Source organism: Muscardinus avellanarius (genome assembly GCF_963383645.1).
Source record: "Muscardinus avellanarius genome assembly, chromosome: 1".
Lineage (NCBI taxonomy): Eukaryota > Metazoa > Chordata > Mammalia > Rodentia > Gliridae > Muscardinus > Muscardinus avellanarius.
In genome coordinates, this window is record NC_137786.1 from 205197798 (window position 1) to 205222694 (window position 24897).

Sequence of the window (24897 nt, forward strand, 5' to 3'; positions counted from 1 at the left end):
CATCAGTCTTTAAATAATTAAACTAAAAGGTTGCAAGAAGCTAAAATGATAAATGTGTTTATTACTAGGAAATTGACATAAGTAGTAGACAATAGCATTACAATAACTCTGATGCTAAGTGAAATATATATTGTAAAACGTGATTTTTACCCTTATATGTCTGGTGGATTTGAACTATCAAAGTTGTAATATTTTATTCATTTTAAATAATACCATCATCCCATAAAATTATATTTAACTACTGAAATGGAGAATAATAAATTCTTCATAACAGCATTAACTTTTTGAAATTTTTGAAAATACTAATACCAAAAAAAAAAAAACCTCATAATATTACTTCGAGTCATTTTAGCAGAGAAAACAAATCATTTCATTTTGTGATTGCACCAAATTTTATATGTATCAATTTTATACTTTTTAATATTTCTTAAAAATATATAATAATGTCTCTAATCTTAACTAAGGAGGCACATAAACAAACAAATCCCAGAAACTTTTAATTGGTTGTATAGTATAGATGCATTTTATTTTAGAAAAATATATAAGTAACAAAGATAATAATGCTACTAATTATGTTTTCCATTTTCCTAATGATGAGTTAAAGCATTAGTTTCCTATAAGGAAAAACAAAAATCTTATTAATAGAGTCAGACGTCTAAAAAGTTTGACCCTTTTATATCTATGAGTAGTTACATACATTTAAAAACCTAAAATGCAGTAGCATGTTAAACCAGGTGCCATGGTTAATATACACTAGTGAATTCCAAACTAACTTCAAAAGGTTCCATAACACCCTGGAAACATCTTCATTATACTCTCTAATTGACTTAAACAGACTTCACATCAACTGTTTAACACATTTTAACCCACAAATTAACACCCCTTGATCATTCGGATTAACCTTTCTCTGTGAGTCAATTACATGACAAAAATAAAATAAACTTTCTTCAAAAATAATTCAGGGTTAAAAAATTAAGATTTAGAAGGAAGAATGCTTAAAATTACATAAATGCATATTTCTACATGATTGAAAGTAATTATCAGACATTTCAAGGAAGTTGGAAAGTATACAGAGAAGCCAAAGTGGTCATAAGAACAAAGAGAAAGCTGTAATGATAGAAATGGGAAGCCAGGCATGGTGGCGCACACTTGTAACCCCAGTACTTGGGGGGGCTGAAACAGGAAGGATCGCAGGTTTGCAGCCACCCTCAGCTACTTAGTGAGGCCCTCTGCAACTTAGTGAGGTCTTGTTTCAAAATAAAGAATAAAAACAGAGCGTGGGGTATAGCTCGAAGGTAGAATGCCCTGACTTCCATCCCCATACCACACAAATAAAAAAAGAAAATGGGAAACAAAAGTTGGGATTCATTACAATTACTAGTGAAAAACAGAAGATGTATCTATATTGTATTGTATTGTATTGTATTTATGGCACTGGTGATTGACTTCAGGGGGATTTTACCTCTGAGCTACACCTTCAGTCCGTTTTTTTATTTCTAATTTGGAAACAGGGTCTCACTAAATTGCTGAGAGTCTCACTAAGTTGCTGAGGCTGGCTTCGAACCTGTGATCCTCCAGTCTCAGCCTCCCAAGTACTGGGATTATAGCGTGTGTCACCACACCTGCTATACAGTATCTTTAATTCATGAAATGATGAAAATCTCAGATGTGAAGATGACAGGAAAACTTTAATAAAAATATCCCAGATAAAATAAAGATTTTCAAGAGATCTGAAACACTGACACATTAAGTTGGTTTTTTGTTTTGCTTTTTTTTTTTTTGTTTGTTTGTTTGTATTTCTTTTTTATGGTACTGGGGATGAAACCCTTCTACCTCTGGGCTATACTCCCAGACCTATTTTATATTTTTTATTTGGAAACAGGGTCTCCTAAGCCGGCAAGGCTAGCTTTGGACCTGCACAATTCTCCTGTCTCTGCCTCCCAAGTGCGGGCATTACAAGCGTGCGCCACCACGCCCGGCCACAATAAAGTTTAACAAATGAAAAACACCACAACATGGACAGTGCCCAGAGAAAGTATTTACCTCTTTGTCTCTCTCCTGCTTAGGTCATTGCCTTGTGCAAACTCGATGAATGTTCTTTGATGAGTCCTGCTGTAGTGACAAAGATGAGATTAGACCAAGTTAAGATGACCAGCAAAGGGAAAATATGCAAAAAATAAAAAATCGTTGCTAAAATCTGAGGTAGGGGTCTTGTGTTAATGTTTGTTCTAATACTATAACAAAACATCTGAGATTATCAACTTAAGAGGAGGAAGGGTTTATTTTGGCTCAGTTTCAGAGGTTTTAGTCCATAGATGTCTGGCCTAGTTCTTTGGGCCTGTGGCAAAAACTCACAGAAGGGAGTATGGTTCAGAGGAAGCTGCTCTGAAATCATTCCAGTTGAATGACTGAAATTATTCAACTAGAAAGCAAAAATACAGGTGAAAAAGGCCAATGGTCACAATATCTCCTTCAAGTGCACGGTCGCCCTACCCCACCCCAATGGCCTAGCTTCCTCCCACTCTACATCTTCTTTCTTTTCTTTTCTCTTCTTTTTTTTGGTACTTGGGACTTAAACCAGGGGCATTTTACATCCGAGTTCCTCTGAGCTACACCCCTAACCCGTGTATTTTTTTTGTTTTGAAACACAGTCTCACTAAGTTGCCTAGGGTCTCACTAAGTTTTCAAGGCAAGCCTTAAACCTATTTTCCTCTGGTCTTACCCTCCCAAGTACTGGGATTACAGACACGTGCCACAGTGCCCAACTGTAGGCCCATCTCTTAAAGGTCCCATCACTTTCTGATAGCACTGTTGCCTGGGGACCACACTGTTAATGCATGGGCCTTTGGATGACATTTCAAAGCCAAACTATAGTAAGTGTTCATTACAGGTGATTCTAAATATTGTATAAGCTTTACGATTATCTGCCAAAAAGAAAAAAAGAAAGTTTCTCTCAGTTTAACCACCATTTCTTCTTCCCTTCAAAGCATTATTTAAAACTTCAATACATACTTTTCGATTAATTTCATCTAATTTAAATATTTCAATCATTCAAGTAATCTATTTTGTTTGGGTACCTATAAGTTACTAATGTCCCAGCAGTTCCTATTTCCTCTCATATAGCACTTAACAGTTGTTTTAGCTATTTAGTTAAATGTCTGTCTACCCAGATAAAACTAAGCTTTGGAAAGGATGAGAGCCAACTCTGACTAGTGTCTCTTGTGTGAAGCACATAGTTGGCACTCAACAAATATGTGTTGACTAAGTGAATAAGTAAATGAAAGCTATATATGCTTTATATCACTTTTCAAAATTTCGTCACTATCTAATTCTTGGTGGCTTTTCTATCTTCCCAGTAGACTTAAAAGTTGCTCCAGAGGAAGACCTAATTTCAGAACATAACCATTATACCCTGTAGTAGCAAAGAAAGAAACACGGCTTAGATCACTAAGAGGAAAATCCTAAAACTTCGGAAATAAGGATCAAGAAAATGAAAGAAGAGCTGGTGGTGAAACTACTAGAAAGGGCCACGTAAATAATAGTGCTGAGAGAGGAAATAATTAGTAGAAGTCAACTGATGCTATGGTTTGGATAACTGTTCCTCCAAGGACCATGTGTCAAAGGCTTGGTCCCCAGGGTGGCACTGTTTGGCGGAACCTTTGGGAGGTTGGGCTAGTGGGAGGTCCTTGGGTTGCTGGAGGTGTGGACACACCAATTCCTCATAAGGGGAATTGGAGGACCTTGGTCTTTTTCCCTTTCTCCTTTGCTTGCTGGCCATGAAGTGAGTAGTTTTCTCTGCCATACACTCTCCACCATTGCTATTTAGCCCCCTCAGCAGATGCCCAAAGTGATGGGTCTACCTGATTTTCAATAAGAACCTCCCAAACTGTGAGCTAAAATAAACCTTTTCTTTTATAAGTTAATTACCTTGGAATTTCATTATAGTGACACAAAACTAATGCAACTCTATGTATTATAAAAATTACCTGTCAATGAGAAGCTCAGTTTACTAGTAGAATCTCATGTTAAGAATATTTTAATGTTTGATAGATATTAAATAATGGGCAGGTTAGTACAAAAAGAATACATCGAATAGCAATGTAAATGTTTGCTATTATGACAACCAAGGGCCTTAAATCTCTGATCTCTCTATTTATCTGTCTATATCTATAGGTATATAATTCTTTTAATAATCTTAGAACAAAATAGTTAATGTATCTTGCTTATGCTAGACATTGATGACATGAATTAACAGAGTTTTGTCTTTACTTTTAATTAATCTTGTGGCCAATGTATCCAACTATAAAAGTATAGGTCAAAAATATTTGGATTATGGTTGATTTTTTTTCTAATTTAACAGCTTAGGTTTTCATTTGCTCTGCTTGAAAATTCCAAATACTATTATAAATATTTACTATTATGTCACAAGTGAGCTACAAATATCTTATTATTATTAACAACAACAACAGCAGCAGCCAATCTTTACCAAGTACTTACTACTTTAGGTACAATTAATCAGTTAATTCTCATAACAAATCTGTGAAGGAGATTCTATTATTATTACCATTTGATAGAGGAAGAAACCAAATCACAAAGATTAACCTTAAAAAATTATCATAGCCAGTGAGAGAGAGAGAGAGAGAGAGAGAGAGAGAGAGAGAGAGAGAGAGAGAGAATGAACCTATATTATCTGACTCCAGAGTTCATGCTTTTAACCACTAAGTCACACAGTTTATACTTCTGCTATATTATTTTCACATAAAATGGATAAGTTGCATCTGAACTTAAGACAGTGAGAAAACAAAGCTATATATAGGAACACATCACTAGAAGTCCAGAAAATAGGCAAATTAGCCAATCCTTAGTTTCTCAGATAAAGAGATGTTCTAGTCCTTGGAAATCTTGTGATTCAGCTGGGGAAACAGAACAAACATCCAAAGAAATACACCATGTAATAGAATGAGTGCAATGAGGAGTATACATAGAACTGGCCACGAAAGTTGAGCGAAGGAAGTAATTTCTAAGGACCAGCCCATCATAAAAGACTTGATGGAAGACAAAGGCCTTAAAGGAGGGATAATATTGATAAAGAAAACAGGTTTAATAAGCAAGGGAAAACATTGAAACATAATTGTAGATAAAGAAACCAGTAAAGACTCAACTGTTAACATTTTTTCATTTATGAAGATAAAATGTGAAAAGGCTGAAAAACTAGAGATTATACTAGGAAGGTAAATGAATGCCAGGTAAAAGTTAGTACAAGCCAGGCAAGGTGGCACATGCCTATAATCCCAGTCCTTGGGAAGCTGAAACAGCAAGATCATGGGTTTGAGAACAGCCTCAGAAAGTAGTGAACCTCTCAAACATGTAACAATACCCTGTTTCAAACTAAAATTAAAATAAGGCTAGAGGTGTATCTGGGAGGTAGAATGCCCCTGCATAAAATCCCCCAGTAACACACACACACACACACACACACACACACACACACACACACACACACACACAGAGTTAGTAGACAGTCTCTGCTCTATGTGGCAGCCACCAATCTCATGTGACTATTGAGTCCCTGAAATGTGGCTAGTCCAAATTGAGTTGTGCCATGTTAGCAAAGGACATACAGGACCGAGGAGAAAAAAGAATGGAAAATATCTCACTAAATTTTACATGAATTATATTTTGATATAATATTCTGGACATATTGGACTAAAGTTAGATAAAATATTTAAACCACACATGTAGCTTGCACTTGTGGCTTGCTTTTTATTTCTATTACACAGTGCCGCTCTAGAAAATGAAACACAAAGATTAATGAGCAGGGACTTATGCAAAGCTGTTATAAGCCAAATGATCTGGGTTTTCAATAAACTAATCACAGGAAAAGAGGAAAACCAAGGATGTATTTTTAAAAAGTGGGACTGCTATAACTTAAAAATAACTTAAAAGATATTTAAGAGACAGAACAATCAAATACAACTGGTGAACTTTGTTTGGATTCTGATTCAAGGGCATTAACCATAAAAACATTTTTAAACAAGGAGGAAAATGTTAATAAGGTCCAGAAACTCGATGACTCAATGAGATATTAATTTTGGTTGGCCAGTGACATTATGGATGTAAAAGAATAAACTAGTATGCTTCAGAGATGAAAATGGAAGTTTGTAGGGATGAAATGACAAGATATTTTGGATTTTCTGGGAAAGAAGTACTTTTTTATATTTCAAACCCAAATAAATGAATAAATAGAATAAAAGAGATAACATGATAGCCTAATGGAATAGTAAATCAAAATAAAACTTTTGTGTAAATATGGGAGTCCTTAAGCATAGCTATCTACACAGAGAAGAACCACACTGTGGGAAGTGGATTGTTTGAGTAATAAAAAAATTTAAGGGGCATTATTCTGATAATACTGTATAGTAAGGTATTCACAGAAACACTTAAAGCTGTTAGGTGTTTTGGTAGGGCCAAATGATGTAGGAGCCAGAACTAAAACAATAGCCTCTGGTTATTAGTATAATGCCTTCTGTGCCTGCCTTCAACATCACAAAATCTTGTTGATAACACAAACTACACTTTATCTTTAGATTTTTTCAGTTGCCTGTATCATTTACTCTTTTTTGGGGGAGATTACTGGTTTCGAACCCAAGGGCATTCTACTTCTGAGCTACATACACTCCAGCCTTTCATATTTTGAAACAGGGACTCCCTAAGTTGCTGAGGCTGGCCTTGAGCCTGAGATCCTTCTGCCCCAGTCTCTCAAGTACTGTCATTTAATCTTTATAGTCCATACCATCATTAAATAATTGACCTATTAAAAATGTTTTAATTAGCTGGATGTGGTGGCGGACGCTTGTAATCCCTGCGCTTGGGAGGCTGAGACAGGAGGATCACAGAGGTTCGAAGCCAGCATCAGCTACTTAGTGAGGCTCTCAGCAACTTAGTGAGACCCTGTTTCCAAATAAAATATAAAATGGGTCTGGGAGTATAGCCCGGAGGTAGAAAGCCTCTGGGTTCCACCTCCAGTACCACACACAAAAAAAAAGTTTTAATTATTCTGCCTAAGTTTATCTTACGTGTGTGTGTGTGTGTGTGTGTGTGTGTGTTAACAAGAATTAAGCCCAGAAGAGTTCTACCTCTGAGCAACACCCGTAGCCCTTTTATTTTTTATCTTTAAACAAGGTCTCTCAGAGTTGCTAAGGGCCTCACTGAGTTGCTAAGGGCCTTGCTAAATTGCTGAGGTTGGCCTCTAAATTTGAGATATTTTCTATCTTAGCCTCCCAACTACTGGGTATTACAGGGGTTCACCACCATGTGGCTTCTTGACTGCCTTTAAACTGGGATTCGGTATAAGAGTGATTTAAAAAAAAAAAAAGAAGGAAAGGAAATCTAAACAGTAGCAGCAAGCCACTTAAATGTCTCTAAGTGAAACGTAAGCTGCCAAAAACTAAGATGAGGTTTCACCTTCAAGCACAATGAAAGGGGGAAAAAATCAATGTAAAATAGGCAGAGAAGAGGTAATAAAAAGTAACAAAGGATGAGAAGAAAAAGTTGAGGAGGAGAGAAAACCTAAAAACAACAAACCTCGACAGTGCCCATTTGGAGTTGCCCCCTGATTTAAAGGGGACCAATTCATTCTGTTTTTCCTGTAAGTTTAATAGAGCATAGCTGCCTGGGAATATGTCCACGGGCTAAATGTCCTGGTTCTGCTGCTATCCAATTAGCTATTCGATCCTGATCTTCGGTTTCTTTCCCCCATCTATAAAACGGGAATAGTAACGCCTTTCTTGTCTCACTGGGTAGATGTGAAAGCAAAGCAAGACAGCAAATTAGAAAACATTTTGTCACGATTTTTCATCTTTTTTTTTTTAACGTAGGTTACTAAGAACTAAAAGAAATAATTAGTTTGAATATGTTTTATCAGATCTCCTCATCCTCCTAAATTTCCCCCTTCCTGTCAAATACAAACCTAAAGGACTGTGAGAAGCGCTGGGTAGGGTGAGGCGAGGACGCTTTGGAGAAGGCGGGAATAGCCCAGGATGGGGGGTGGGCTGCTCGCTGAGGAGGAGGAGAAAAGCGATGGTCCGGGAGCGAGGGCAAGAGAGAGGTAGAGCGACGCGGGGGTCCCTTTTCTCCACAGCTGGGGCACTTACAGCTTGTAAACTCCCTGGAAGTTGTGACTGGTTACCATAGCCACCGCGTCGCTACGGGAGGGGCGGCGCTTCCGACCGGTGCCCTGGTTACTAAGGCTCGGCTAGAAACGTGGTCACGTCAGAGCAGCGACTTCCGGCGGAAAGAGAAGCCGGCTCCGAGTGTTGGCCGGCTGTGGGCCGTGAGCCGCTGCAGGTGGTTCTGGGAAGTTGGTAAGTGACACAGGGGAAGCCGCGGAGGGTACCCGCCAGTAACACAGGGACCCCAAGTTCCAATCTTGCGGAGGCCGCGGCTGCCCCGTTAAGTGCCCAGCTATGAGACGGGGTTGCTTGGTTTCTGGGGCTCCTGGTATGGTGTTTACTGAAGCTGGGAGGACCGGGACATCCTCCAGTGGACAGTTTGGGGAGCACTTTCTTTTTAAGATCTTTCCCCAGAGAGGGGGACTCTTGCACTCGCCCTGCCCGAGCCACGGATATTTCGCACGCTTTTCAAATATAAAAGAAGTGAACCGTGAAAACTCAGATTTTCCCCAAATTCATTTTAGTTCTTCGGTATTCTGCTTTGCTTTTTAAAATTTTTTAATTAGTTCATTTAGTAAATGCTTATTAAGCGCCTCTGATGTGCTCTTCTGTGGTGGGTTAACCATAGATCAGCAGAAATACCATTTTAGAGGTTCACCCGGTCTTCCAGACTTATTGTCAACATTCTTTTATGCTATTGTATATTTATTATTTAAGGGGTAGGTGTATATCGTGAAATATCTAACGGGTTTTCAATATTCGTATTATACATAGGATTCTCGGGCCATTTTCAGTGAAAATACCTACTATTTCAAGTTTACATCATAATCATAATTTATCCAACCAAATGTTAAAGAACTTAGACAGTATATGAATTTTTTTAAATACATGCAAACTACAGTGAATTGTTCTGAAAAGGCCCATTTCTTGTTTAACAGATAATGGCATTGGAGCAAATACCAAAAAAGGATTGGTATAGTATTCTGGGGGCGGATCCATCTGAAACTGCTTCAGACCTAAAACAAAAGTACCAAAAACTCATATTAATGGTAAGTCTTTTCTTTCAGATTTTAAATCACAGAAGGAATAAAATCGTGTGTGTGTGTGTGTGTGTGTGTGTGTGTGTGTGTGTGTGTGTATTGTTGGGGATTCAACCCAGGGACATTCTACCTCTGAGCTCATCCCCAGCCCAATTTTTTTTTTAATTTTTTTAAATTGGTGCATTGTAGTCATACATCTTATTGGGGTACAAGATAATACAGGCATACATGCACGAATCAATCATTTAGCTCTTCCTCAATTCCCACCCACTTCCCTCCTTCTCATGTTTGGCTTACTCATTGACTTGAATTTGTCGTGTACATTAGAGAATCTCCGTCTTCCCTCCTTCCATCGCCCTCAGGTTGCCTTTTTTGCTTATCTCTAGTTTCTCCTTTTTAGTCTAGAGTTCCTTTTATGACCCACTTTCACCCTAGCTTCCACATTCTTAGGGAGAGTATCTGATTTCTTACTTTTGGTGACTGACTAATCTCGCTTAACATAATGTCCTCCAGTTCCATCCATTTCCCTGTAAATGAGACAATTGTGTTCTTTATGGCTGAGTAAATTTCCATTGTGTACATATCTCATAGCTTTGTAATCTATTCATGTGTTGATGGACATATTCCCAGCTCGATTTTTATGTTTTATTTGGAAACAGAATCTTGCTGAGTTGCTGAAGCTGGCTGAAAACCTGTGATCTTCCTGTCTTAGCCTCCCAAAGTACTGGGATTACGGGCATGTGCCACCAAACCTGGCTAAAATCAGTCTTAAACATGGCCATTTAGATTTCTAAGAAATATATCAAGAGGAAATGAGAAATCAGTGTGATTCAATTGAAAGTTTGAGTAGTAGAGCAAAAATAACATTGATTTGATGTTGGTTGCATAGTGGTTAGGAGCAGGAAATCTGAGTCAAGCTGACTGAGTTATAATCCCATGACTTTGTCATTCTCTGAGAATTAGAACAACTTCTATAAGTGCTTCAGAGAGGATTAAAGGAAATGATCCATGTAAAATGCTTAGAAGTAGTTATATATGTTGTTGACTTCCTGTAGTCAGTAACCACATGTTGCTTTTGACCACTTGAAATGTGGCTAGTCCAATCCCGGGCGTGGTGGACATGCTTGTAATCCCAGCATTGGGAGGCTGAGACCTGAGGATCGCGGTTTGCTGACAGCCTCAGCTACTTAGTGAGGCCCTGTTTCAAAATAAAGAATAAAAACCAGGGCACGGGTGTAGCTCGGAGGTCAAATGCCCCTGGATTTCATCCCCAGGCCCACCAAAAAAAAAAAAAAAAAGAAAAAAAAAATGTAGCTAGTCCAAATCCAGATATACTATAATATAAAATACTTATTGGATTTGAAAAACTTAGTACAAAAACTGATTGTCAAAATCTAAAAAAAAATTTATGTGGATTACATGCTGAAATATAATATTTTGTACATATTGGCTGTTTTACATGGTATATGTAATATATTGCATATTTTGCATGTAATATCAAATTTTATTTTACCTACTCCTTTTTACCTTTTTTTTTTTTCAGTACTGGGTATGGAACCCAGGGGCATTCTAACTTCGAGTTACACCCTCAGCCCTAATTTTTACTCTTTATTTTGAAACAGGGTCTCATTAAGTTGCAAAGGGCACTAAGTAGCTGAGGCTGTTTGTGAAATTCAATCCTCCTGTCTCAGCCTCCCAAATGCTGGGTAATAAGTGTGCACCACCATGCCCTGCTGCTTCTTTTTACCTTTTTTAATATTCCATATTTGACCTACATTTATGGCTCAGATTACATTTCTTTTCTTTTTATTTTTTTCAGTACCAGAGATGGAACCCAGGGGCATTGTAACTCCAAGATATACCCCCAGCCCTATTTTTTAGTCTTTTTTTTTTTTTTTTTTTTTTTTTTTTAAACAGGGGCTCACTGAGTTACAAAGGGCATCACTATGTAGCTGAGGCTCTCTGTGTACCACGATCCTCTGGTCTCCGCCTCCCAAATGCTGGGATTACAAGTGTGTGCCTCCACTCCCGGCTAATATATTTCTTTTTGGTAGTGCTGATTCAGAACATTTTTTATTCAAACTTAGCTGAATTCAGTCTTTAACAAATGAGTTGTGATATTTATAAGTATATAGTATCTTTCTGAGCTGTCATATTCATATTTTTCAACTTATACTGTGATATTCTTAAGCCAGTGTCAGTAACCCTCTAATGGTCTTCAGTTAACTTAGTTTAAAAGAGAGTATAGCTGGGTATGGTGGAGCACGTTTGTAATCCCAGCATTTAGGAGGCTGAGACAGAAGGGTTGTGGTTCATAGACAGCCTCAACTACTTTGTGAGGCCCTTTGCAACTCAGTGAGACCCTGTTTCAAAATTAAGAATTAAAAAGTAGGGCTGAAGGTGTAGCTGGGAGGTAGAATGCCCCTGGGTTCCATCCCCAGTACTGGGAAAAAGAAAAGAGTAAAAAGCCATTATTTTGGGGGTATTAGTTGTTGATTCACTAGTTTATACCAAGTACATCTCTGATATTCACCCAAACTCATAGTGATCGTTGTGAATGATAACTATCTCACCATCCATAAAGGACCAACATTCTGCCTTAGGTAAGAAATTGGACTAAATGACCTTAAGGCGCCTTCTCTCAGAAGTTTTAAGATTTTTGTCAGAAGATAAAGTAGCTTTTATTGAAAACTTTTCCAGTATTAAATCCCAATTTTACTTCAGTTAATTGGTAGATAAGATTGGAGCAGTAGGCTGGGCAAGTCATGCATGTCCTTCTAGGCCACATTGGCCTTTAGTTGGGCAGTGAGGAGCCACCTGCACTTACTATGGTGGCTTTCATCAGGTCGGGTTACTCATCTGGTTGGATAACCTCGTTGATTGCATCTGAATTTACTTCCCAGAAAGGAATTCTCAAGTCTCCTGCCTGGGGAGATGGGAACTTGGACTCTTACCACTCTGTGAGTGTGTCCACAGTCTCCTTTCTTTTTGCTGTCAGCATGCATTTGTGTCCCAGCCCTCAGAATTATGCCTCATATTTTTAATCCAGAGTATCTCCGGTCTTTTTCTCCACATAGTAAACCTCTAATTTTTTTTTGCTCTGGTTAAAAAGAATGGATGCCTGATTTTATATTGGGAAGGATTTAAAAAATAATAACGAGGAAAATTTAAAGCCTCAACCAGATTGCCTCTTGTTTCATATTGCCCCTAACCTTACGTTCAGTGATGCTAATGCCTTCGGTGCCTCAGTTTTTCTTGCCCCTGTGAATGATCTTACTACTTCTATTCTCTGACTTTGGGCTTGCATTTCAGTTTTTTCAGATTGAATTGGCTATCATGGTTAGTCAGCTTTCCATTACTCTAAGTATCTGAGGCAATCAAAATAATGATTTTCAAAAAGAAAATTATTTTTACTCACAGTTCAGAGGCTCTAATCCACCATCAGTTGACCTGATTGCTTTTAGGTCTGGATGAGGAAGTTTACTGTGGTAGAGCAAAACTGCTTACCTCCTACCTAGGAAACAAAAAGGAGAGCAAGGTCCTACAGTCCTCTAGGAGGCACTCCCCAGAGACTAAGGATCTTCTGTCAGGCCCTACCTCTTAAAGGCACCACCACCTTCCACTAGAGTCAAGCTGGCTTCCGAGTCTTGTAACACATGTGCCTTTGGGGAATATTCCATATCCAAACTGTAGCAGGTACCATTTATTGATCAGTTTGCCATCTCATATTTTGATGTCTCTCACCTGTTTTTTTCTTTGTTCTTATCCTTCTGTGCCTTTTACCTTTTTTAAAAATACTATTCTTTCATTTTTATTATTGTGGAATTTGGGGAGGGAACAGGGGGAAATATCTGTATTAATTTACCATCTATAGATGCTCTGAACTATTTTCATTTGCTCATGGGGGCATATACCTGTCTTTAGCTGTTTGCCTTTGTGACCAATTTTTTTACCTCACCTACTGAACTCTCACTCACAGTATCAAAATGATATTAGTTGTAATACTTAAATTAACTCTTGGAGGTTCCCTCCCCCTCCAGTAGTACTCATTTAGTGACATTTCTCCAGGACAGAGGAGGTAGAGCTATAAGGTAAGGACGGTGAGGATGATAACTGGAGAGTGATGGAAGGTTGAAGTATTTGTCACTGCTTTTCAAAGGTGGGAGAGACTTGTACATTCATTGGAAGAAGCCAAGAGGAGACTTGGGATCGAAGTTATAGGAGAGAGAGTAATTGACAGGGGGCAGAGGGGGTGTAGTGTCAAGTATAGGCTAAAGGATTCGCATTAGATAAGAGAAGGAAGAGACCTGCATCGTTTAGGAAGAAAAGAAGAAAGGATGGATGTAATAGCTAGTTAACTTGCTGGTTTGGTGGCAGGAAACCAATTAGCTCTCATTTGGTGGCTTCCTTTTCTTTCTGTGAAATAGAAAACAAATCTCTATGTTGAGAAAAGGATGAGAGAAAGTGAAGCAGCAAAGTAAAGGACAGAATTTCAGCTAGCATCTTTCAGGCTGATACATACATACACTGATGACAATAAGACATCTCAGACAACAGCTGGACAACCGGCACCCAGAACTGAAGGAGACAACCGAACCTTCCATCTCTTCGCATTTGGGCCTCCTTTAGCCTGGGTTGCTATATCCTTTGTGCCTATATTACAGCTTAGCACAATATTAACTATGGCCATGAATTAAATTATGTACAGGGTACTCTGTTTAGGAAGACAAGTATATAGTAGTAAGTATAATTAGTAGTATAAGTATTTGTAGATTACAGATACTTTTATATCTTATCTGGTTTCATATTTTATCCTCGTAGCAGTTACTGTAAGTTAGATAATATTATGCCCATTCGTGTACTTGAGAAAAGGTGTATTTATACCTAACTACTGTTAGTTGACGTTTAAAAAAAGATCTAGGCTCAATCTTTTAACTCTAGAATTTTTCCCTAAATTATAGTACCCTTTTCCTCATGGCCATCCAAAGGGTTTATTGTTTTTTAAAGGCATAAGTTATATTTTTCTACATTTTTACAACACCTTATTCATGTACAGTTAGTGAAGTATTATGGAAAGCCAGACACAATTAATTATTACACAATTAAAAAATTACACAATTAAAAAATTACACAATTACACAATTAATTACACAATTTAAAAAATTAATTATTTTTTTTATTGTAGTGCTGAGAATTGAACCCAGAGACATTCTACCTCTGAGCTGTATCCCCCCACCCCCAACCCTACTTTATTTTTTATTTTGAACCAGGGCCTCATTAAGTTGCTGCGGCTGGTTGAGAACCTATGATCTTCCTGTCTTAGTCTCCTAAGTACTAGGATAATAGACATGTGCCACCATGGCTGGCTTGTGTTTTAATTTTGAAGGGATATAGATTATCTATAGCTTATGGAATAAAATTTATTTCCCTTGCTCTTTTTGTATGACAAGTTTAGAGTTCCTAATAGATTTAAGAGGAGAAAATTAAAAGAGAAAGCCATATTATTTGTGGTACTGTGGATTGAATCCAGGGTTCACTACTTCTACCTCTGAGCTACACTCCCAGCTCTTTATTTTTTATTTCAAATAGAGAGGAAACTTATATGTCATGTTTATCAGTTTTTGCTTTTGTTTTTTTTTTTTTTTTATAAAAGCAAGCTTCTACATTCTTAGTTTTGCTTCCCAATTTGAATTAATGTATTTTCTCAGTTTGGATTCTTCAATAATACCAAAAACAGTTGGAGAATAAAATTACACTTGACTAATACTGTTCAGTATCCAATTTTATAAAAAGGCACATTTGTTATATATACTTTACAAGTTCAGAAGACTTTGAATTTAACACCTCCTACATAATTAGTTGTTAGGATAAAATATTGCTAAATCGTAGGCTGCTGAATTTACAATACATGTTGATTTAATAAATAGTTTTCTTATTTCAATTTTTATAAATGTAGTGTTTAGTTAAGGTCCTGATTCTGAAAAAATTATATACAACTAATTGAGATGTTTAAAAGTACTTTAGAGATACATACAAATATAAAGTGCCATATTGGCCTTCAAGATGTTTATATCACATCAAATCTATTGCCAAATAATTTACTGTATTAAAAATGGAAACAATTAGAATGGGCATGCTGGCTCATGCCTGGAATATCAACTACTTAGAAGGCTGAGGCAGGAGGATCCCAATTTGAAGCCACCTTTATCAACTTAACGAGACCCCGTCTAAATTAAAAAGGACTGGTGATATAGCTCAGAGGTAGAACACAGCTGGGGTCAGTCCCTAGTACTGCAGTAACAATATTAATAATAATTGAATCAATATTTCCTAGGAATATTTTATTAATAGGGTAGGGACTTATTAATAAATGTGCATTGCTTTATTTTCTTCTACCAAAGCGATTTTTATTTTTTTAATTTCCGTTAATAACAATTTGAATAGTAATTCATTGCTATGAAATGAAATGAAATGCTATGAGTATTATTCTCCTATATTTTGCAGTTATGCATGTGAAAGTTGATGTTTACCAAAGATAGTTTATCAAATTGAAAGTAGGGATTCTTTTTCCATTGATGTTGATAAATAGGATATCTTTCAATTGGAAAAGAATTATATCTGTTATAAAATTATATATTGCAGGTATAGTATGTCCAATAATCTTACAGACAACCTATGTAATTTGAGACAGGAGTATGCAGTGTGCTCTTAATGTTGGAAGAGTATAAAACACCACTTAAAACTCATGTTGGCATTCAGAGTATTTTTTTTACTTTAACTGGTTATGTAGAGATTAGCATTAAGCTTATTATATAATACATTTTAATGTCTTGAAAAAGAAGATAGAAAAATTACTTGTACTGTAGTCAAAGGAAAATTACCACATGGGAAAAGAAGGGAGCTAAGAACAATTCTTTATACGGGTCTTTTGACTATATTACAAAACAAAGTCATCGTGATTACAGGAAAGGTACTTAGGCATTAAGAGAAATTTTGTGAAAAAATCTGGGAGTGTTGTTAAGTAAAAATCAGAAGGGTACATCTTGTGAACATTATAATTTTTGTTAATGTAGCATTTAGCTGTCATCTATGTGTCCCGTAGGATGCAAGATATTTAACAATGAATTTTTTGGAGACTCTACTATAAAATACTCCTTTTTGTGATAAAAGTGGTAGGGATAAGGTATATTAAATGATAGTTTTAGCTAATACATAGCACTATGTATTAGATACTCTTCTACTCACTTTTTATGTATTCACTCATTTCACTCCATGAGGTATGATGTCACTATTATCCTTAATATAAATTAAAAAACTGAGGCTCAAAGATTCAATAACACACTAAATAATAACAAGAAATTATGAAGCATGCTACATATACTTTGAGAACTGGGTAAATAAAAGCAACCAGGCAGTTTACCTTTCGTGTGTGTGTGTGTGTGTGTGTTATGGGGTTGAACCCAATAGTACTTTATCACTGTGCTATACCCCCACCTGATTTATTTCTTATTTTGAGACAAGATCTTGGTAAATTGCCCAGGTTTGGCCTTGAACTTGAAATCATCCTGTCTCAGCCTCCCATGTACTGGGTTTATAGGCATGTGTTATTATGCCAGGCATATTTCCAGTATTTAAAAAAAATTTTCTGTATTTGCAGTAATAATAGAGTCTATTTATATAGAAAAGTAGTGTTTGCATTATAAGTACAGAATGAAGAATTAAACATGTGGACTTTGGAACCAGCTTCTTGGATTTGGATTCTTTCTTTGTCACATTATTTCTGACTGAGCAAGACCCATTGCTTTCTTGCCTGTCTTCTTATCTGCAAAATAGATGTGAATTATTCATAGCAAACACTGTTGGTGCTTCTGGTTTCTAACAGGGTTACATCCCAATAATCTCATACTAAATTGGAAATATCTTAGGCCAAAGATACACTTACAGGGCTGGGATTGTAGCTCAGTGGTAAAGCACTTGCCTGTCATGCACAAAGCCCTGGGTTCAATCCTGAGTAGCAATGCACACACATTCTCATTCTATGTGTATGTATCCATCAGCATTCTTGGAGCCATAATCTAAAGATCTGACTATATAATCTAATAGAAAAGATGGTTTCAGTAGTCCATGTGAAGCTGGGGACTAGGAATCTTAGGGCATGTCGGTGGAAGGCAGAGAGAGAGCATATGGGCTGTGCTGTTTATGTGAGGGAGAGAGGGAGGGAGGGAGGGAAGGAAAGGAGGGAGGGGGAGAGAGTGAGAGGGAGGGAGGGGGAGAGAGGGGGATGGGAATGAGGAACTCTTTATATAATCCCTAAGGCTACCTCTGAGCTACACCCCCAGCCCTATTTTTTATTCTTTATTTTTTAATTATTATTTATTTATTTTTTTGCGGGTCTAGGGATGGAACCTAGAGGCATTTGACCTCCGAGCTATACCCCCTGCCCTATTTTTTATTCTTTATTTTGAAACCGGGTCTCACTGAGTTGCAGAGGACCTCACTAAGTAGCCGAGGCTGTCCAGGAACCTGCAGTCCTCCTGTCTCAGCTTCCCAAGTATGGAATTACAAGCTTGCGCCACCACGCCTAGTTGCTATATTTTTAAGATAAAAATACCCCTTAACAGACTTGTTTGAAGCTTCATCACTGGTGATTCTTTTAAGTTTGAGCTGGGTATAAATATTACCCAGTTTTCTTTTACAGAAAGTGAAGGAAAGAAATTTCAAAATAACTTTGTTGTTTTAGGGCATTGTTATATTTATCACATGGTCTGGTTTCAAAGAATCAGAATTTTGGAGACTCTAAAAGAATCTAGTTTAAAGAATTATAGAATGTCAGAACCTAAAGAAACTTACTGTAGGAGACAGATTGGTATATAGTATTGAGCACAGAAAGATGAAACAAAGATGGACATTGAATATTGAAAGGTGTGGTGGCACATTCTTATAATTCCAGCATTTGGGTGGCTGAGACTCAGACTGCCTCAGCTACTTAGTGAGGTTCTTTGCAACTCAGTGAGACCCTGTTTCTAAATAAAGACTAAAAAATAGGGCTGGGGTGTAGCTCGGAGGTACAGTGCCCCTAGGTACCATACCCAATTCCACAAAACAAAACAAAACAAAACAAAAACAAACAAAAAAAATTCAAAATCTAACCAGGCTTGGTGGTGCATGCTTGTAACTCCAGTATTCCGGAGGCAGAGACTGGAGGATCAAGGTTTGCAGACAGCCTCAGCTACTTAATGAGGCCCTTTGCCTTTGCAACTGAGTCAGACCCTATTTCAATAAATAAATAAATAAAACACTATGTAGCTCAGACGTATAGTGCCCCCTGGGTTTCATCCCAGTACTGCCAAAAAATAAAAATAAAAAAATATATAGTGATGTCCTAGATTAACAATAATTTTTAGACTTGTGTAACACAGTAATGTTAAGCAAAGCAAATATGGAAATGAGAAAAGCAAATGTTTTGTTTTAAAATACATTTACATTTATAATTTTCTTATAATATTGTATAACATTTTCAGTTTCAAAGTGTACCAGTACTGGGAATGGCTTAGAAAGATTTGAGAAAGCTCTGATTATTAATAGATATATTTCAGAAATAATTGTGTCAAAGGCAGACCTGGAGAGCAAAAGGCTTGGCTTTGGTCAGGAAGCAAACAGCTATTGAAACTTAGATTGACTTAGCTAAAAGTAATTAGCAAGTCAATAGGAGAGGGGAACTAGGCCTTTCTCTGTCTAAAGACAAATCTACAGGATTAGATAAGCTAGCTAGGATGGGAGGAGGGGTCGACCTTCCTGAAAGGAGACACCTTGCCACACCTTGCTGGGGGAGGAACCTTATAGGGATGGTTACTACATCAGAATTACATAAACAAGATGGAGGTCATGGGTATAAAAAGTCTGGCCCACGTGCTGTATCTTGGGTGGGATATTCATTTGAACTCCCCCCCCCAAATGCCATTCTGGCATGGGGCTGTAACTATCTTCTGTATTTCTATCTTTTTAATAAACTTCTTTAAATCTCCAGCAAGTGTCCGAGCTATGTATACTTATCTTTAGCTCAGGACAAGAACCCGTGGTTTTTCTGTTTTTCTGTTTTTGGTTGTTTGGTTTTGTTATGGTTTGAGGGAAATTGTGTCCAGGACCCTAACAGGGGTCCCTGGGAACAGTTTCCCCCAAACCATAACATTCCCACCATAACATATTTCACCGTAACACAAAGCAATTACTATCCTAACTTTTTTTTTTTTTAATAACATTTGGGATTAAACTCAGGGCCTCACAGATGCTAGGCAGGACCTCTACAATACCACAGCCCTCTACTATATTAAAGTTGTTGAAATTCTAGAAGCTCATTGCTCTTCTGCTTTTTCTTTCATCTATATAAAACAACTAGATTTTTTTTTTTTCGCTTCTCCTTCTTCCCTAGGCAACCATGGGTTTGCTTTCTGTCACTGTAGGTTTTAAAAACTGTCAGTGTTTTATTTGGCTTCTAATAGTCCTAATTAGTTTAGGATTTTTTGTTGTAATTTGTTTGTTTGTTTGTTTCTTTGTGTTTTACAGTACTGAGGCTTGAACCAAGGGGCATGCTACCTCTGAGCTACACCTCCAACCCTAATTTTTATTCTTTATTGCGAAACAGGGTCTCACTAAGTTGCAGAAGGCCATACTTAGTAGCTGAGACTGGCCCTGAACCTGTAATCCTGTCTCAGCCTCCTAAGTACTGGGATTACTAAATACTGGGATTACAAGTATGGGCCACCGTGCCCAGCTAGTTATGTTTTTAAAAGAGAGATTAATTAATTTCTTCACTCACTCCTACAGAAAAAAATCTTGTTAGAACATATTGCAAAATATTCTCTCAAAAACAGTGTTGTATAAAAAGTCTGGTTAGTTAGGGTGTGTGTGTGTCAAAAATGAGTTTCATGTTTTTTGTGGTTAAAAATAGTAATTATCACTTGTAAGATATACATAAAACCATATTATCTGAGAAATTGAACACCTTTAAAATTCACCTTCAAGTAAATCATGGATTTTAGCTCATTAATCCTCTTTTACTTGTTAAGGTTATTTGTATTTTGACTGATTTTTCCTTTATTTTCCACTTCACTTATTACTAGAACAAAAATAATTTGTATGTGTATGCTTGAATTGTTTTCTGTGTCACAAATGCAATTAATGGCCATTGTGCCCATATTACCCACTAATTAAAGATCAGAAAGATTCTTAAGCTCGGTAAGGAAATTTAAAACTTCTCATTCTGTTAAGATCTTGTAATTGACTGTAAATTGAGCATTGTTCTTGTTATAATGTATAGAACAAGTGTCTACAAAAGACATATCTTTTCTTCTGAACTTGTTTAAAGTTTTTTGGCTATCTCAAAATATTTAAAAATATAGTGTAATTCTTAAAATCCCTGAAAATGAGAATTTTACTTAACAAATTAGTTAAATCTATAGATTCAGGCCTATTTATGAGAATTTAAACAATTTGAGATTTCTTTTAGTGATTCATTCATTTATTCAGTCAACATTATATTTCTAGGCACTATTCTAGATACCATGGATAGTAGAGTTTATTGTTAGGAGAAAGATACAGATGTTTAAATACTAGTTATGTTGTATAATAAATGTTATATATGTAGTATACAGATTCTAAAATGTGGTTTTATATGGAGGCTGAATTGCACAGTGATTAAGAGTCCTAGCTTTGGACCACTTTGCCCTGGCTCTGAATGTTACATGTACCATTTTTATCTGTGTAACCAAGGACAAGTGACTTACCTTCTTTCAGCCTTTGTTCCTGAAGATTAAATGAAATAATGAATGTAGAGTATTAGCCAGATTTTTGCCTATGGTGCCTTATCATAAATTATCATCATTAGAAATGTTGTGTAAAATGCAGTTAAAGCCAGGAGTAGTGACACACACCTCTTACCTTAGCCGAGGCAGGAAGATCACAAATTCAAAGGCCAGCCTGGACAACTTAACTAGATGCCATACCAAAATGAAATAAAAAGGGCTGGAGATGTAGCTCTCTAGCTCAGTGGTAGCCCATTTGTCTAACATATGCTGGGCCCTAGGTTCAATACAGAGGGAAGGGTAGGGAGAACTAGAGGATTTTATGTAGAACTATATAATATAATGACTTCATAATTTAATGTCATCATACAAATTTAAGTATTTCACTCAGCCAAAAAGGTTACAAATGGCAAGATTATATTTCGAATATGTGCTTTTTGTTATTTGTTCATTACTGTATATGTTACATATTTACATATGCATATTTCTGCATAGGGTTGTATTATTAATATAGAAAAAAACAAAGTTTTTTTTTCTACTCATGCACTGTTCAGACTGTTCGGTAAAGTAGCGCGCACGTGTGTGTGTGTGTGTGTGTGTGTGTGTGTGTGTGTTACTTGGGATTGAGCCCTGGGCCATTTTTACCTCTGAGCTATATCTCTACTCCTATCCTTATTTTATCTGTCATTATGAAACAGCGTCCCACTGACTTGCTGAAGGCCTCGCAAAGTTACTGTGTTTGGCTTTGAACCTGGGATCCTCCTGTCTCAGCCTGATTACATGCATCAGATATGCAAAGATTTCTCCCCACATGCTAAGCAGCTCTCTAGTGGACCACTAGCTGAGTGTCTTATAATTTAATTCTGACACTGTCTATCTTAAATTAGTGTCAGATCCCATAGGATAAGAGTTCAGTCCCACAGGATTGCCCACCATTCCAGGTATCAGTTGTAAATCTTAGATTGTACCTGTGCTTCTAGTCAACTGGCTGTAAATTGGGATTCTCATGACCACTTCCTCAAGTTAAGTTAATTTTCTAGATTGGCCCATAGAACTCATGGAAACTTTACATTTACTAATTTATTATAAATGGGATTTTTTTTTTCTTTCTGTCCTGGGGATGGAACCCAGGGGCATTCTACCTCCAAGCTACACCTTCAGCCCTATTTTTGATTCTTTATTTTGAAACAGGGTCTCACTGAGTTGCAAAGGGCCTCACTAAGTAGCTGAGGCTGTCTGGGACCCACAATCCTCCTGTCTCAGCCTTCTGACACCACCACTCCCAGCTAAGGATATTTTAAAGGATACAAATTAACTGCCAGATGAAGAGATTCTTAGAGTGAGATCTGGAAAGATTTCAAATACCAGAAGAGTACAGCATCCTAAATCTCTGGGGATAGAAGTTCCTCAGAGGCTATTCAGCTGTTAAATTTTATTTTTAATACTTCAAGAGTGTGGAACATTTTTTGCTTGAGGCTTTCAATAGCTAATCTGAAGATATTTCTTTGAGAGCTTTAAGTAGTATTATAGAAGAGAATATTGGGATCAGGAAGATTAAATGCTTTCAAGAGTTAAAGGAAAATCTGAAAAAATAGGGAATGTAAGCATATAATGTTCACCTTATTAAGTTAAAGAATATGTTTTCTTAGGCAAAAGGAATTAATAGTCTTAAAAACTTTAGAGAGGGAGTAGGGTGGGATCTAGGGGAAGCTCACCAGATTCTGTGTGAATGTATGTTCCCATCACTCTGCACTTCATTATAATGTTATTACAATGCACCAATAAAAGTATGTTTTTTGAAAAAGCCTCAGTTACCCATTGCTTTGGTCATTTTTTTTTTTTTTTGTCATGGTGATCAGTATACCAGACAAAAACAACCTAGAGGAGGAAAGGTTTATTTGGCTCATGGTTTCAGAGGATAGGATAAGAGTCTGTGGCTGGCTTGCTCCAAGGTAGAAATGTGGCAGTGGGGCCTGGTTGAGGACAGCTACTCAATCATGGCAGCCAGGAAGCTGAGAGAGAGGACAGAGGTGGTCTCAAGGCCAAGTCCCCAGCAAGCCACCTCCTGCAACTATTCCCCACGCACCTACAGTTAACACACAGTAAGTCCGTCCATTCAGATTATTAATACACTGATGAGTTTGGAACCCTCATTTAATTATTTTGTCTCTGAACACTTGCCACCATGTGAGCTTTTCTGGAGATATGCTACATCCAAACCATAGCACCCATTTTAATGTTTCTTTTAGTTGAGACATAATGGCTTCATAATCACAGTGACTTTTGCATAATATTTTACAGGTTTGAAAGTTATTTTTAAAAATGTCACAAGTTATTATACAATCTTGATATTTTCTTTAAGAAAGCAAATGTTAAGCTGGGCGTGGTGGCACACACTTGTAATCCCAGCATTTGGGACGCTGATACAGGAGGATCGCGGTTTGCAGACAGCCTCAGCTACTTAGTGAGGCCCTTTGCAACTCAGTGAGACCCTGTTTCAAAGTAACGAATTTAAAAAAAAAGAAAGCAAATGTTAAAATGAACTTCACTTGGTAAAGTACTCAACTAGAATAGGTTATTACTGTGTAATGAAAAAGGTAGGAAAAACAGATTACCATTACCATGTTTTGTTTGAGCCATGATCGTCTCAGATACACTAGATTTTTTATGTTTTTAAATATACATTTATTGGTGCTTTGTATTCTCACATCATGGTGTAGTTCAGAGTGATAGTAACATACTTGCACGCAGCATTTGGTGAATTTCCTCCTGGCTCCCACCCCACTCCCTCCTGTTCACCGTACATGATTTTGAGATTGGTGTTGTTATTCTCACAAATGTATATAATGTCAGTGGAAATGTTTCCTTTACTAATTCACCCCCCCCAGACCATCCCCCTTGCTCCATTGGGGTTTCTCACCATTATCCCAAGTCCCTTTTGTAAACCAGTTACTCCCTAGCTTCCTTATATGAGACAAAACATATGGACCTTCACTTTCTGTGACTGGCTAGTCTCACTTAGCATAATGTTCTCCAAGTCTGTCCATTTTCCTGCAAATGACATAATTTTGTTCTTCTTCATTGCTGATTGGAATTCCATTGTGTGTGTGTATACCATAATTTTGTAATCTCTTCATTTGTTTAATGGACATCTAGTTTGGTTCCATAATTTGGCTATTGTGAATTTTGTTGCTGTAAACATGGATATGCCTGTATCACAATAATATTCTGATTTCAGTCCATTTGGAAAGATACCCAGGACTGGTATACCTGTATTATATGGTAGATCCATTCCCAGTTTTCTAAGGAATCCCACAATAATCTCCATAGTGGCTGCTCTAATTTGCAATCCCACCAACAGTGTATAAGAGTTCCTATTTCCCCACATCCTCACCAGCATGTATTGTTATTTGTGTTTTTTAAATTTTATTTATTTTATTTTTAAATAATTTTTTATTAGTGCACTGTATTCATACATCATAATGGGATTAAAAAAAAAAACTTTTGTAGACATATGGCCCAGTTAGCCCCTATCCAGTCCCCACCCCATTCCCTCCCCATCCCTCCTTCCCATGCTTGACTTAGTGGTTGACATCTAGTATTATAGCAATTTATCCAAAATTAACAATTATAATCTCACATAACAGTTTCATTTGTCTGATACCAAGCTTTTGATGACTTAAAGATAACATTTCAATATTTCTTTTTGCTTTCTTTCTTACCAGAGGATATTTTTTCTTTCTTTTTTTTTTTAGGTGAAACTATCATACATTTATTTATTTATTTTTCAGAAAAAAAATCTATCCTAATATGGAATATGGACTCTAGATACCCAAAACGATCTCGAAAAAGAACAATGCTAGAAGATGTATATTTTCCGATTTC

At 37.0% G+C, this 24897-nt stretch overlaps 1 protein-coding gene across 1 annotated transcript in view; it reads left to right on the forward strand.

Annotated features, from left to right (window-relative positions):
• Positions 1-9112: 9112 nt before the first annotated feature.
• Positions 9113-24897, forward strand: part of DNAJC24 (DnaJ heat shock protein family (Hsp40) member C24) — a gene marked incomplete at both ends in the record, with an annotated part of 56691 nt that continues 40906 nt past the window's right edge. Inside the window, one exon of the mRNA XM_080690550.1 lies at positions 9113-9220. Within this exon, the coding sequence (XP_080546676.1) occupies positions 9113-9220 (108 nt within the window). The remainder of the gene's footprint in view (positions 9221-24897) is intronic.